The following is a 16622-nucleotide window of genomic DNA, read 5'->3' on the forward strand; positions in this document are numbered from 1 at the left end:
AATATATCATATATTAATATATTATAAAGATACATTAAAGATAATATATAGTATCTATAAAATCCCTAAAGATTTAGTCTGCCTATTGGCATAAAGTAGCCTATAAACATGAATATTCTCTCTGATGTTTGATGAAAAATAAGACTCAGTACATTCATCGTCTCCATTGTGTTGACTTTTTTCTGATGTTCTTCAGAACACAGTGGCCACTTTAGCCCTTAATTCTGCCATTGGAGCTGAGCATGACCATGAGAATCCATATATATTACAAAGAAAAAGGAGTGGGAGAGCAATGTGGACAGATTAGACAAACAGAGAAAATAAAAGGGGCCAAAGGAAGAAGGACTAGACTGGTGAAGAAGCAATATAATGGGTAACAAACCGTTGGTTCAGAGTCATGGATTGCCAAGCCCTGCTTCAGAGTCCCCAGTTTTCAACAATAACTTTCCAGTCATAGAGAGCACTATTTTTCTTTTATTTATATACATCAAGTAGAAGTAGTGCTTTGCTGCTACAGTTGGGAGGTGTCATAACTGTTCTCCTTCCTTTCCTTCCTTCCCTAAATAAGGAGTCTCAACAGATAGAAAATAGATGTGAAGGGAATAGGGTGAAGCCAGCTACAGTATGTCTTCTATGCTATACTCATGGATTTTTCCTGTTGTTCCCTCCTCTTTCCCCAATAACAAGACTTCAGAGAAAAAAGCAGTACCTCACTCTAAGATGCATTGGTAAAATATTTAGACCTGTTTTGGAGGAGAGGGGTTGATCAAAGTCTAAATCAAATACTACTTGATTGCTTCCTTAGAATTCTGCATCTCCTGAGTATACAATAGAAACAAAACTGAATTTTCCATCCTTTTAACACATTTAACAGCTTTTAACTCAAAGTTTAGGTTCTCAGATTTTAACAAGAGCCTGGAAATGTGTAGCTGCTTATTCCAATCAAGTTTAACTCTATGATAAAAATAAGTTAGTTGCACCTATTTAGCGCAGATAAGAGGCTACGAGACATTTCTGATTTCTAGTTATGCTATTAGACAACCTCTAGGCCAGATTTCATGAGAAATTCTTTGTTGGCCTTTATTGCTAATGGATCTCTACTGATTTTTCATTGCCTTGACTGCCTGAATGGTCTGGAGCTTTTAACTTTGTACTTAATTTTCCAGAAAGGGAAAGACTTATATGTGTAGCTTTGAGGTCTAGTTTGGTTTTATTCATTAAATTACAAGCAAGGGAGCAAAGATCTTCATAAAGAACATTTTGTAAGATTCTTTTGTTGTAAAGAAGGAAAATTCCATCCTTTTCCTTCAGTGTTAAGTGTTATAATGCTCTTGGCTACTTACCTCATGAGAGGAAGATCAGGAGAGGCACTAACTTGATCTGAGTGGTAGCACTTTATATGTCTCCTTTCATAGTTCCCTAGTTGGCCTTAGAGAGAACTAGTGCCTCAGAGAGAACAGCCACAAAGATACAGTCAGGGGCGGGCAGAGGACAGATGCTGGGTCTTCATTCCAAAGCTGGGCCTTGGTCTTTGATGTTTCAGAAACATGAAGAAAAACCAAGCATTAATCATAGAGTAGGGTTGGTAGATATACATGTGGAAAAACTGAAGAGACTACCAAGAAAGGATAGAAATGAGGAAAGGGACAGGAACTTCAGAAGAGGGCAGAGCTGCTTATAATTAAATCCAACTCTGTCAGCCTAATATATTATGAAATGATCTAGCAGTTTGGGGGGATTTCTCTTCCATGCACCCCCCCTCCCTAATTCCAGCCTAACTTTGCATCTGTGTGTTTGCTGATAGAGCTAAAACATAAACTGGGTTGGATTAAGGCTGCCAGTGTACCTGTCTTGAGAATATTCATACTCTGTTAACACCTTGCACAGGGATGGATTGATATCTCTGTTTTCCTCATCCATATCTCTTTTGCTTTTTCTGTGATCCTCTCCTATATAGATATAACCCATCTCCTTCCTGTTTTAATCTTTTTAACAAAGTGAATATTTCTTTTCTGTAGCAGTGACCACATTGAGTAGTCATCTCAGAAACTGACAGATCTGAGCCAAAGTTCATTTATGTATTTGAGATAGAAAGAAACATTAAAAGGAACAGTAGAATGTGCATAATGCTTATTAAGATGGTATAATAAAGCATTCACTTAAGTCGCTTCCAGGCCAGCCCAGCAGTATAAAACCATCCTTTGCTTTTCTCCATATTCTGTAACATGCATTAGACTGTGTGTATTTGAGAATAAGGGAGTATCTTTTCATCATTGTATATTCAGTGCCTAGTGTAGTTCTTGTCATTTATGTGCACAGAAAGTTTTTGTTGAATGATTTGAATAATCCAACGTGAACTCACCTGAAATGCTAGAGGGTTTGATCCCTTTGATCCCTTTTATTACTCTGCTCTTAGACCAACCGTGGTCTTTTCAGTATTATTTGGGGACTTTTGCTTTTCACTTGGAAGTGTAAAAACACAAGCAGAAGAGAGAAAAAAAGTTAAGAATAAAGGCCTAATGTGGTAGGTATCTCTGATTCTAAAGATTGGAAATAAAAGTCCACAGGGTTTGCTGACTTTATTAACCTCTCCTATCACTGCTGGTAGGTAGGGAAAAAATGAGTGTTAATAGACCAGAATGAGAGAGCACCACCCTCCAACTGGAAGCTTCTTTTTAGACCAGTTCCAGTGATTTCATTACACAGTACTAATCCAAAAACCACCTCAGGTCTGCTTTGTGTTAGATTAAATCTGCTCATCTTTCAAGACTGCTCTTGTCTGAGTCTCTCTAGCTTTTATAATTTTATAATCTCAATTATAAAAGATTAATTGCAAGATTAATGTTCCAGTGATTTCATTACACAGTACTAATCCAAAAACCACCTCAGGTCTGCTTTGTGTTAGATTAAATCTGCTCGTCTTTCAAGCCTGCTCTTGTCTGAGTCTCTCTAGCTTTTATAATTTTATAATCTCAATTATAAAAGAGATTAATTGCAAGATTTGATTTGCCTGTTGTTAATCATTCTGAATGACCAAAAAAATATGTTGAGAGTTTTTAATTGTATTCTAACCCGCTTTTATTTTTATTTTGTTTATTCATTGTTTTACTCAGGTGTGTTTGGGATTGAGAAGCCTAAACATACATATTAAAAATTTTTACATTAAGTAAACTGGTTAAGTGTATACTATTTACAAAGGACCATGCTAGGCTCTAGGTGATATAAAAGTAAATGCCATTTGGTCCTTGTTTTCAAACAAATATCAACTGATAAATGACAGGAATATACTGTACTCTGAGATATGATATAATATCATATGAAATCATACTAGATAGAATCATGACAGGGCAATTAATTGAGGAAAAAGCTATTCTTCTCTAAATAAAATCTCTCATCTTTCCCTTATGAAAGACAAATTTAAATGTCAAACAAACACAGAAAAGCCTAATAAAGTAGTAAAGTCAAAGAATACTTAGTTTTGGGCTTCCCTGATGGCGCGGTGGTTGAGAATCTGCCTGCCAATGCAGGGGACACGGGTTCGAGCCCTGGTCCGGGAAGATCCCACATGATGCAGAGCAACGAAGAGTAGCCCCCGGCTCGCTGCAACTATAGAAAGTCAGCGCACAGCAATGAAGACCCAAAGCAGCCAAAAATAAATGAATAAATAAATTAATTAATTAAAAAAAAAAGAATACTTAGTTTTTAAATCCACATATCATTCATCAAGCATTTGTGAGTTACCAAAGCTAATATAATACAGCACTTTTGCTTACATTACTGCATTTAATACAATTAAATGTGAACTACATATAGAAAGTTAGGAAAATATTTACAACATAAATTTAACATGTACAGTATATGAGAGGTCCTACAAACCAGTTTTTCTTTAACTTTTGACCAACAGTTCCACAGTATATGCCTTTCCAACAAAAATATGTGCACGGGTACCCAAGGGTATAAGTATAAGCATAGTCACTGAAGTATTATTTGTAAGAACAAAAAAGAATGAAATCAACCTAAATATATATTAATAAACAAATATTTAATAAATTGTTGTATCCTAAATATTGTGCAGCCATTGAGGTGAGGTATATATAAAGGTCCTACATGGTTAAGATTGCCAAGATACAATGTTAAATATAAAGGCCATGTTATAAAACACATTTAAAAATATTTGTGGGGTGTGTGTGCATTTTTATAGAGGCTTCTAAAATGCACAAGAAGGTCTAACAGAATAAATGCCAAATTCTTAGTGGTGTTTAGAGAGAGTAGGGCATAAAATAATAGACTTAAATTTTCTAATCCTAAACTTCTATTAACTTAGTTGTCCAATGAACATACATTGCTTTTTTGTAATTTTTAGTAAGTTATCCAAGGACTTTCCTGGCAGTCCAGTGGTTAAGACTCCGTGCTTCCACCGCAGGGGGCACGGGTTGGATGAGTTGGATCCCTGGTCAGGGAACTAAGATCCCACATGCCGTGTGGGCGGCCAAAACAGAATTTATCCAAAAAGTGTTTGTGCTGTATGTAGCAAATCGGACAGAAACCAGATCCTTATTTAACTTCTGTTCAGGTTTTCTCCTACATTATACTGCCATTCTTTTTAGAAAGATCAGTAATGCTTTTTAGATTGGTAATCCCTCACTGTCTAGGGCATTAACTTTTCATTTAGCAACATATTATGAATTTTTATTAAAATAGACTCACAAAGGCAGTGTATTTTCAACACAGCATCTTGGAACTTGAAGCAACATTTGTAATGATAATTTATGATAATTTAAATGTCTTCAAGTAGTCTAAAATGTGAAATCTTTGGGAGAAACTGCTTTAACACATTGGTCTAACATAAGGATTATGCATTTTGGCTTTGTTTTCAAAAATTGTGTAAGGCATGCTTGCTCAAACCAAGGAACACAGATATATATGAGCCACCCTCTTCTTTCTTCAGTTTTCTCATTCTCAATAGCCACTTTCTGTCCATCTGGAAGAAAAGGGTATTAAGGCCATCTCACTCCCCATGTAGCTTTCTGCCAAGCAGAGCTTTGGATTTCCAGACTTCCTTATTGTTCTTCTTTCATAGTAGGAAGTAACTGGACTGGGACCAAATGGTTCAGAATTGTAGCATTTGGAAGGGATCACTGAGAGCTACCACTGAATTGGCCAAATTTTGATAAAAGAGAATATTCTAGTCTTTTCCTTCATAGAGTTAGTACTCCGGTTTGCAATGTTGCTTATAAAAGACTATTCTGTTTTCTTTTGAAATTTTTATAAGAAGCAGCTTAATTGATAGAAGCATTCATAGTTATCCTGGTATTTCACTTGAAGATATCTTTGAAAATGAGACCTTGCAAGGAACATGGAAGTTTCTGTCTAAACTACTAAATGATCACATTATGCTAATTTCCTGTTTTCTCTTATTTGAGATAATTTTGCTCTTATTTAAGATAATTTTTAGATTGAAGTAGGTCCCTTATACTTTTTAACCTTGCAAGTATAATTGAAAGTCTGCATATCCAGAGAAATAAATGTAGATCCAGGATTTTAATACGAGAATTTTTTAATTTCTCCCATAATTCTTTGTTGGTAACTTTAAAATTAGTAAAGCCTTCTTCCTTGTTTTGTTTATATTTCTACCTTTGAGTGTCTCTTTGTGTAAAAGTAGTAAGGGGGTGTGATTTGAGGAGAAGAGTAGTATGGGAATATTTTTACTTCTTTTTGGTTAGATTTGCCCCCCTTGTAGGATAATCTCTGTCATTGTTGTGCTCATATTTAATGTCTCTGAAAGATAGTAAGTTATTGGGTATCTACTGTTTGCCAACTATTGGGCCAAGCGCTTTGTATTCGTTTTCTCATTTAACCATCACAGCAACCTTTGGAAATAGATGTAATTATCATCCCTGCTTGACAGATAAGAAAACTAAGGCTTAGGAAAGTTGGAATCTATATAGCTAAGGAGTTGCAGTACTGGCAGTTGAATTTCGATTTATCTCACTCAAAATCTCATGCCCTTGATCTCCCTGTCGTACCATCTCCCAGAGCATTCCAGGAGGAAGACTTTCTCAATGAAGGCTACAAAAGCACTTGCCTTATTTCTTCATTTTCTTATTTCTTCACTTTTTCTCATTTTCATACTCTTATCCTGGAAATGGTCATGGAAAAATACAAAAAGCACTCTTTCAGTGTTTATCTAGCTTTGTATAAATCTGCTTCCGTCCAAGTGGACGTCATTTGTACCTCTGTCATTGTAGTGCCCTTGTAAGAAAGGATTCTTTGTAGGTTAGATTCTTTACTATTTGCTTACTTTGGAGTTTTGATTCATTATATTCTGAACATTTTCAATGCCATAATATCTGAAATGAAGAGTGTTTTTAATATAAATTCTGCTTATCTAAAGTAACAAAATTTTGTAACTACAAAACCCAGCCACTTAACTAAAAAATCTTATCTTAGGGTCATATCACTGTATGACTTTCTGGTGTGCGTTTTTATATTTGATTCTCTCAGGGTGTAAATCCGTATCTCGTACAGTTTGAGGCTACAGGAAATCTCCAGCAGATACAAAATGAAAAAGGATGAACACACACGTTCCTATCATATAGTTTTGATAATAAGTGTTTTATGTTAGTTTTCCATTCCACTGTTAACTGGATTTTATTTGGTAATAATGTGTTTTCTTCTTTGTGTTCAAAGGGCAGCCATTCTACAAAAGTGGAAGCTGTGGTCAGAACTCTGATGAGAATCCAGCTGAGAGATCCAGGGGCTAAAGCACTTGTTTTCTCAACGGTACAATCAACATTTTCATCCTCATTGTTAACTCGGAGAGGCTTTCTGTTTCAAATGAGTTTTTATTTGAGAAATAATTGTTAATGTTTGCCAAAATGTAATTGAGATTTAGAATTACTGATAGATTTCTCCATGTTAGATTTTTTTTCTGTGTCCATTGGATAGAATTATTTTTAGAGAAATTTGATGATGCTTCACAAGGCAATTCCTATAGCTACATTTCATGTTTTTATATTAATCTTACTTAGGGATTTTCTTATATTATTTTTAAATTGGAATCTCTAACCTTGAAAGTCATTTCATGGATGAACTTGGTTAAGGCAAAGAAAATTAAAATAACCTATTGAATAAAAGGTACTGAGTAAAGCTTCTAGTTTTCATTTTTGGGAGATAACTAACCACATCCATTAAGCACTCTGTAATTTGTTTTCTGTTGTTTATGTTTATCATAATTCATTTACTGAAGACGCTCATTTTTTTTACCCTATCTTTAACCAGCATTTGATACAAAAAAATCTTTCAGGATAGAACAAAATATATTAATGGTATTATACTTGAAGATTTTGGTTTTGTTTACTTAATTCTGAGGTATAAAGGATATTTTGGTTAAGTCACTTTTCAAATTTTTGTTATATGAAAGCTGTTTGTAAATATTTATTTTCCTATTATTTTATGTGTTCTTAGTGGCAAGATGTATTAGACATTATTTCAAAAGCTCTCACTGATAACAACATGGAATTTGCACAGATCAGTCGTGTTAAGACATTTCAGGTATGTCAAAAGACTTTACTTATGTTTTTTTGGAGTGGATTCAGTTGCAAATTGAAACTGCTCTTAACTAGCTTACTTGCATTTATTGTCTTGTGTCGTATAAACCACAAAAACATGGTTTGAGTTCTTGATTAACTATAAAATTAACATTTAAAGGCAAAGTAAAGAAATTGCATTTATTTTCCATCTATTCAGTTATACCCATAGCAAACCATATTTAAAGATCTTCTGATTTGAGGTCTGTTTCTTTAATATAGGAAGAGATGGCCTATGACGCACCTTTTGAATGGACAGAGGCCTCATTGCCCCTGGGATTAAGCTCTAAAGTCACTGCATTAGGCAAACTGCGTATGGTTAAACTATGCTTACATCACACTCAGCACAATGACAGGTGCACACCTAAGTGACAAACACCAAAAAAACCACCAAGAGTAAATTTAGTAGATTCATGTCTCTTACCTCACACTCATTCTTGCATTCTTTCTCTCACTTTTTTTCCTCTAAGCTCATATAGTTTAATTTGCATACATCACATACATGTATCTTGTGATTCCATTATATATCATAAAGAACAAGAGAGGTTATGTGACACTTTTTTTCATAAAGTCAAGCAATAAGTTTATGTTTTCTAAAATTGGTAATTTTACATTTAATTTTCTTAGTCACTACATTTCACAATGACCTGGGTACCGTTAGGCATTTTAACATGAGCTACCTATAATATACTGCTCTTATTTTTAACTATCCAGCTAAAATTTAAACGTACCTTTCTTTTTTAGGAGAACCTTTCAGCATTTAAACATGATCCCCAAATCAATATTTTGCTGCTGCCCCTGCACACAGGTTCTAATGGATTAACTATCATCGAAGCAACTCATGTTCTCTTGGTGGAGCCCATATTGAACCCTGCCCATGAGCTTCAGGCCATAGGAAGGGTGCACCGGATTGGACAAACAAAGTAAGGGCTAAAGTTAACATCAGTAATATTTGCTCCAGTTTCTAAGATACAGATCAGCATTTAAACTCTTCATTTATGTTCATCATAACCTATTCATTTTTAGTTACTTCCTTATGTATTAAATTTTCAAGTGTTATTAGATGACCAGAGACATTTTGAGATTTGCAACCCTCCGTCCTCCAAGCAGCAAACCCCAAATTCTCCCAGATTTTTGTCTCCTCCTTTAGAAACTACCCTGATCATTTCATCAAAACAGCTTCTTAAAATACTTAAGACAACTACTAAGTTGAAGGCATGTATCATAACTTTGAGAAGAAATGACTTTTGATTGGCTAAAGTAGCCTGTATTTAAAAGAAGGTATATTTCGTACATGAGTGAAAACAAACAGCTCTTTTATAAATTCTTCCCCTTAGGAAAATACAGCCTTTCAGGTCCACTCTAAGAGACAATTCGTTAAGCTTAAGGCGCAAAGTAATCCTAATAGTAGATATTATGTAGCATGTACTACTTTTATTCAAATGTCAGAATGGACAATTATCCTTTATAAGGTCTCTCAGATGTATTACCTCCTGGATGTTAGATGCTTTGAATTTTTTTTTTAAATGCATCCATACTAAGCACTCATGAAATCAATATTGATTGAATACTTACCATATGTCAGGTGTTATGCTAGATCCTGAAGATGCAGATTGCATAAGACATCATTTGTTTCCCCAAGGAGATCACTATGTGGTACAGGAAACATGATTTAACATATTATAGTAGAGTGTGAGAAAATATAATAGAAGTACTGTGGTAACAAAAGAAGGGAGTGATCTCTTGTGCCCTAGAGAGTCAGGAAAGGCTTCATTAGACTGACTCTTAAAGGAATAATTATTCCAAAGTTGGGCTAGAAAAGCGTGCTCACACAGCCAGAGTTGCCTGTGCAGAAACACAGAGGAAATAAATAACATGATATTTCTAGGGACCCTAAGAAGTGAAATTGCTGGAGTATAAAGTATGTGGAGAGGAGTGGCCGGAGACGAGGTCTTGTATGCCGTCCTCAGAAAGGTGGCCTGCTTTGTAAGCAGTGGCTGGGAGAGCAAATGATGACTTTTAACCTCAAGCAAGAAAGAGACGTGTTCATCAGGCAAAATATGGCAAAATAATATAATTGTAATAAATGCAAGCTTGTTCTAAATTACTACCAAGTAGCATTTGAAACGTACTTCTGTCTTATTGGGTTACTGCTTTTTGTTTGGTTTGGGTTTTTGGCGGTGGGGTGGGGGGAGCAGGGCATTGGTTTTTTTACTTTTTGGTTTTGTGTTATATCTTTAAACATTGAGTTCTTATCATTATCTTCTAAAGCATACAGTGGACTCATCCCAGATGTAACGCCACAAGTCTAAAAAGGCCACTCAACACTGTTTTACAATCCTACTATGCTTCCCTAGTAAATAGATTTTTCTACTTTCTGAGGAGACTCTCTTAAGTCTCCTGTATCTTCCTCCCCTTTGAGGATGATCTTGCCTCATTCAGAGAAAACAGATACAGTCAGATTAGAAGTGCCTCATCTTTCCATCACCAGCTTGAACAGTCTACCTACATCAATACCCACATAGTTCATTCAGTAAGATTTTATTGAGCTCCTCCTGTGTGCCAAGCACTGTTCTAAGTACTTGAGATGCCCTCACAGGGCTTAAACTCTAGTTGTAGGGGGTTGGTAGAGAGACAAATGGTAAACAATAAACATAATAAGTGAAATATATACTATGCTAGGAGCAAGGAAAAGAGGATTAAGAGTGCAGGCAGCTGGGCAGGAAGGCATGGAGGTTCTTATGAAGAAGGTAACAGCCGAACAAAGAAATGTGAAATGAGATAAAAAAGAAAGTCATGCAGATACCTGCCATCTCTGCCTCCACTTTCTGCCTAAAAGTCCGTCCTCCACACAGCAGCCAAAAGGACTTCTAAAGTATAACCAAGAATAATTCAAATTATGCATTAAACCCACTGATGGCAAGAATCCAAATTTTTGCCATGCCCTACAAGACCCTATGTGATTTGACCTCCCTGCCCTTGGTTTACAATATGCTTTGGCCATGCTAGCCTTCTTTCTGCCCCTCAGACATTTTAAGCTTTTGCCAAGCATGTTCTCTTCCCAGGACTTTGCATTTATTTGCTGCTGCTTCTACCTGGAAGCCCCTTCCACTCCTCCTTTTCTTACTAGCTGTCTCATCCCCATCAGTCATGCTTCAAGTCAAGTGTCACCCTCCTCATGTCATTGTCTGCACCTGAAAATATCTTATTTTATGTGTCTCCCCTCAATAGATACTTGTTCACTCAGATTAAATCATTTGTTGTATTCACTGTTGACCATTGCCCCCGCCACCTGGTTTAGTCCCTGCCATGGTAGATACCAACTGACTGACGAATATAACATATAATGTATGAAGTTTGTTTGTTCTAATTTGTTTTAAGGTGTTTTTAAACTTATAATTGTTATGTACCTTCTAGACCCACTATTGTACACAGATTCTTAATTAAAGCGACAATAGAAGAGAGAATGCAAGCGATGCTGAAAACCGCCGAGAGGAGGTACGTAACAGTTTACTTCAAGTGGACAGGAGAAGTTTTCCTGTTCATAAAAGGTTGTATAGGTGTGTAGAACTTCTTCACCTAGATGACCACTTAGTCAACCAAAAGATATAAGTGCAAATACTTTTTAAAAGCATGGTATGGCATTTTACCTCTCCAAAATTTCCCGGTTAGTACTTTGGGCATTCTATATTTGACTTAGTTTATTAATAGGGATTGTAATATATAAAAATATTTAAACTGTCCTACTATTAAAGAAACTTCAGTTCAGAGCTAGTATACTTTAAATCACCCATGTGTATTGGGGCAGGGGGTGGAGGGAGGAACTATCGTACATTTCTTTGCCACTGGATTACTTTTTAAATGAAATCTATCTTTATGTCCAACCTAAAAGCTTTAGTCTGATAGCTGTAACATGAAATTTAGAGTGCTGCTTGATACATCACACTGGTTAGTCACATGCAGGTAGAAAGGTCTGGACTTAAAACTAGGCCGGTAATTGTGGCATTAATTTCAAAGGCAGAACAGAAGCAGAGAGACCAGAACAGCCTTAATTTTGAAAACTTAAGTTTGGAATCATAAAACTTCCTAACATTTATTTCCTAATTAATTTTCTTTAAAGTCATTTTGAAACATAAACTAATACCTAACTGAATCCTTGTGAGATAGGTATGATTGGAAGATACACTCAGAAGAGATGATTGTCTTAGAAGGGATTGTTTCCACAGAGGTACTTTGCATAGCAAAGAAGCCATTGGAAACCAGAAATTCTCTTTCATTGGGGGTCTGGGAAAGAAAGGCTACCACAAGAGCTTTTTGCCTCAAACATGAAGGCTTTTTGTTAGTGGTGTTTCCCTATGTCACAGAATTCAGTGCTTATATATAAGCTGCCTCAAAACAGCAATTAAAAGAGCTGTTGAATTTTTCTTGAAACAAATTAACTTCAGATACTAAGAAGGTAAGTTGTAAGGTGAGAGCTTTAGTACTAGCTGGCAGGGGTTTTGTTTCTTTGTTTTATTAATTGTGCAGAGAAAGACATTTTATGACCAAGTTTGAAAATGGTATATAGAAATCTTCACTAATTTTAAGAAGTTGTAATAATGATCCCATTGCCTACTTTCTTCGAGGAGTTTCCTATAACTCAATTACAAAAACTTAGAACAAATATGTTCTTATATAAGAATATAATATTATGTACTATTATGTCTTATATTATTATTATAAAGACAAATAGAATAATTTATTCCTTGGGGTTTCTTTCTGATTCTGCTCACTTGCAAAATCCTGCAGTCACACAAGCCCATCAGCGAAACATTCCGAGGCCTCTGTCTTGACCGTGGCTGATCTGGCAGACCTATTTACCAAAGAAACTGAAGACCTTGAATGAAGTACACTTGATTCAGTCCACAGACTTTAATGTGTTTTAAATTTTTCATAGTTTAAAGAATAAAGTTATAAGTTAAACAATCCAGTAGATGTCAGTAAACAGTGTTCTTAGTTGAATGAATTTATTTCTTTTTCAGTTGTACAGTGTGCTAGTAGTTATTGAGTCATTTCCAATATACTGTTTCCACAATAGCTATAAAGATTTTTAATTCTACACTCCCAATAAAATATTTGTTTTTGTTCCAAAGAGTACCTCTATCTGAGGGAATTAAGAGAGGTAATGTGTACTTTTCTTTTGGTAAGATCAGTCTTAAAATGAGTTAGAATAACAGGGTAAGTCAACTAGTCTCGTTGTACATGACCTGGTATACTCTACCAACTAGATCTCATCTTTGAAAGAGCCTTCAGTATCTTTAGCACATGATTCACCAATATCTTATTAGTGATATTTTTAAAAGATGGTGAATTATGTTAGCTCCTAATTCTTTGAGTAGATGTAGACTGTAACTCCATAAATAGTAACTTTAGAGTAATGCAACTCCTAACAATAAGTTAATATTAGGCAATTATTTCTTTTCTCTGTATCTTGCCACTAAAAATCAAAACACTGCACACTTTAAGTATTTCTATTCTATGTTAAGTATTATCAGTGTAAGCAGTTAACTTTAGCCTTTCTAAGTGTATTAATGTTTACTTTCCTTAAAATTATCTAAACTGCTTTCTCTACTTTTAATTTGTCTTATTGAGTTTTTACATGTTTTAAGATTGATGTATCTGTAAATATTGCAATGTTTATCATTTCAATTCTTATCATTATAATATGGCAGGGGTTTTTTTATCGTTATTATACTAATGTCCTGGGTTCTTTTCCTTTCCCATGTTCTCGTGTAACTAGACTTTTAATCATTAATATCTAAATTTATGATAGGATTTGTTATTTCATTTCACTAGAACTTTCCTCAAGGACTAGTATTTGATCTTTGGAGCAAGAGAATGTCATATTCACATAAGCAAATAATTGCAAGTGATAATAACCTAGTGTTTCTTCTTCTGTGAAGAATTAATGGACTTTGAAATTGCTAAATAAGGAGTAGCTTGTTGTATCCTAGCCGTTTGATGTAATACAGATGTTCTTGATTTGTTTTCTTTGAGCCTTCAGAGTTTTAAATGACCCTCAGGACTCATTAGCTCCTACTTAGTTGCCCAGAAAACTGTAATAGAAATATACCCTGGATCACATTTGTCCTAGAGGCTTTGGTGCTTAGTTAAGGTGCATTTTCTTATTCTGGTTTATAGGGTGACATAATTCAACTGAAGAAAACACACACACATTTTTGGTGCTTATTTTCTTCAGTTGAAGGAAGATATGCATTGATTCTTTTATATGAACTATTAAACAGAACTATTATTTTTGTAGCTCTTTACATGTTATAAAGAGCTTTCCTATACATTCACGTGCTTAATTTGCCCAACAGTCCTGTGAAGTTGATATAATTAATATCATTCCTGTTTGAAAGGTAGAGAACTGAGATTCAGAAATACTGAGAAATGTGCCTATGACACACAGCAAGTAAACAGTGGAGCCAAGGTCCCCTGACTGCAAATCTCATGTTCTTTCTCTAAATCATATACCTTGTTGAGATTCAGAAGGCCCATGGTTATAATTTAATGATGAACATATTTCAGTATTTCTTTTTGTTTGTTTCCTAGTATTCCTTTCTGCGCTACAGTTTTAGGGAAAACAATTTGATATGCTTTAATTTTGTAAAAAAAAAAGAAATATAAATATATAAATATACCTATCTGTATTAGAGAAAACCTGCTCTTATTTATTTCTGTAAAATATTATCAATTAAATAAATATTTTAGTGTAAATTGAAATTTGGGGATTTATTTAATTTCTGATCCATAGAACATACTGCGTGGTTTTGGGGGTTTTGTTTTGTTTTTGTTTTTTGGGGGGGATTGTTTTTTGTTTGTTTTGGTCTCTCGACAAAAGGTGTCAAAATTGTTTATACCACAGAATCCTATATTTTATAGACATTTATTATTTCTTCAAAACTGTTGTGACACTTCTCCCAAATGATTGTTCAGAACAAATTCAGATCTCGTCCCCACATCTTGGCTGCAAGCAAAGGACTTCTTTGTTTCCTCCTTCCATCATTTTATATTCTCTGAAATATCACTATCCTTATAAATAGTTGTTCTTAAATGGGTGCTTTATTAATGAACCAGTGAGAAAAAAAAAATGAGGTAGTTGGAGTCCTTAGCTGAAATGCCTTTGGATCTGGGGCCGCATCTCTGTTTAAAGAATCGAAGTGAGCTTACTAGGACTGAAAAGACTTATTTATAGACAATGTGAAATGCATATACCTAATTCCTTAGTCTTTTGCTTCAAACCCAGGTAGCTTTACTATGTCTATTGCAGCTTCAACTTTTCTCTCTGTATGTGATCTCAGTAGAATGGCCCATGTTTTAGGGATACAGTATTAGGGATTGGTCCCTTTCATATCATATTAATAACAACAAACTGAAAACTCTCTACATTGATAATTCAACATATAACGACAAATTCTTTATAAACAATTATCAGACTTAACAATACTTGTCAAAATATTTAGGATTTGAATTTAATAATGCAAGATTAATCAACTCAAGTTACCTTGTTAAGTAGACAAAGGAAGAAATTATGTCTTTTAAATCTGCTCTCGTTTACTAGTCCTCCCAAGATTTAGTGTGCTTGAGTTATTTATGTTTATTAAACTACAGGATAATCTTCGAGAAATGCAAAAATCACCTGTGCTAGAAGACCTCAGCCTTAGTTGAGCTGAATAAAAAGTATCTTTCAGTTTTTCTAGAATTTAAACGAAATCTCACAATTATATGCCATTTCTTAATTTCTAACTGACATATCAATATAAAAATGAAATGTTATTAAAACGGTACAGTACAAGCAATTTGTTTTAAACCTGTCTACTCTGATAAAGGAAATCTAATCCTCAGTGATGCTTCTTCAAAGTGGGATCAATCAACTCTATATTTTATATAATTTACAAGAATTTCCATGTACTTCTGTTACATTGTGAATGTGATATAAACACTATCACACGTAAGGCTTGAATATGAACCACTTGCAAGCCTTCCTTTAGAGGAAGGCTGTGTGAGTAATTGATAACCCCAAAGGGAATTCAGTTCTCACAGTGGGTATATGGTGTTGCCTCTGAGTTGAATAACAGACAGTATCACGTACAGAAAATAGCAGGAGAAGTTGGCTGGGACCAAAGTTGGCATCTCCAGCTTTCCCATTCCTTCAGTCAGCCTTTCAGAGACCTGCATACCTTGTCTTTGAAGTTCCCATACCATCCCTTAACCCTATTCCGTTATTTAATATCAGTGACTCTCAAGACTGATTTTGTCCATTAAAACTGACTTTGCTATATTGAAACCAAATCCTTTGTACTACAGCATATGCTTTTTACTTGCAAAATAGAAATAAAATTTAACCTCCATTATCTGTGTAATGATTCTTTGTATGGGTGACTATTATTATTATTAAATTATTAGGTAACTTTTGCTTTCTGCCTTTCAGATATTCCACACCTTCAGCCTTTACTTAAAGAACTCCCTCTCCAAACCCCTTTGGTATCTTTGTCTCCTAATAAACCTGCTCTTATGTTCCACATCCTTGATAGAGCCTATTCAAGGAGCAGTTTTGAGCAAGGACCTGTTTTCAACACATGGGATCTTTTCAGATCCGTGATTTGTACGTCTCACAGTTCTGATCCCTGAACTCTCTGTGTCTTACAGAGCAAACATCTGTGCCCAGATTTCCTTAGAAACTACTTCCTCCTCGCTTTATTAATAATTTATTTGGGGTATATCTACTGAGATGACCTGCGCTTATTTTCTTTCAAGACCATTTCATGTATATTTGCCACATCCCTAATTCTGAGCTCAGAATTATAAAGGCACCTTATGCCCCTTTGTTTCCCTGCTTCCCAATCAAATGAGTGCTACACCCAGTTTTTTTTTCCCAGACTGTTTGTAAAAATGTCCATCAACTAAAATGAAAACACTACTGTTTGTTGACCATACTGAGTATATTTTCCTTTGGCTGTCACAGAATATTGTCTTCTTTGCTCAGTGCAA

General features: G+C 35.0%; 1 protein-coding gene across 1 annotated transcript in view; it reads left to right on the top strand.

The window, feature by feature from the left end:
• SHPRH (SNF2 histone linker PHD RING helicase) overlaps window positions 1-14301 on the top strand; it is a 71471-nt gene extending 57170 nt beyond the window's left edge. The window contains exons 25-29 of the mRNA XM_060167997.1: window positions 6691-6783; window positions 7468-7554; window positions 8334-8512; window positions 11007-11087; window positions 12378-14301. Of these exons, the coding sequence (XP_060023980.1) occupies window positions 6691-6783; window positions 7468-7554; window positions 8334-8512; window positions 11007-11087; window positions 12378-12474 (537 nt within the window). The 3' untranslated portion in view covers window positions 12475-14301. The remainder of the gene's footprint in view (window positions 1-6690; window positions 6784-7467; window positions 7555-8333; window positions 8513-11006; window positions 11088-12377) is intronic.
• Window positions 14302-16622: the final 2321 nt, after the last annotated feature.

This window comes from Lagenorhynchus albirostris, chromosome 12 (genome assembly GCF_949774975.1).
Source record: "Lagenorhynchus albirostris chromosome 12, mLagAlb1.1, whole genome shotgun sequence".
Taxonomy (NCBI): Eukaryota; Metazoa; Chordata; class Mammalia; order Artiodactyla; family Delphinidae; genus Lagenorhynchus; species Lagenorhynchus albirostris.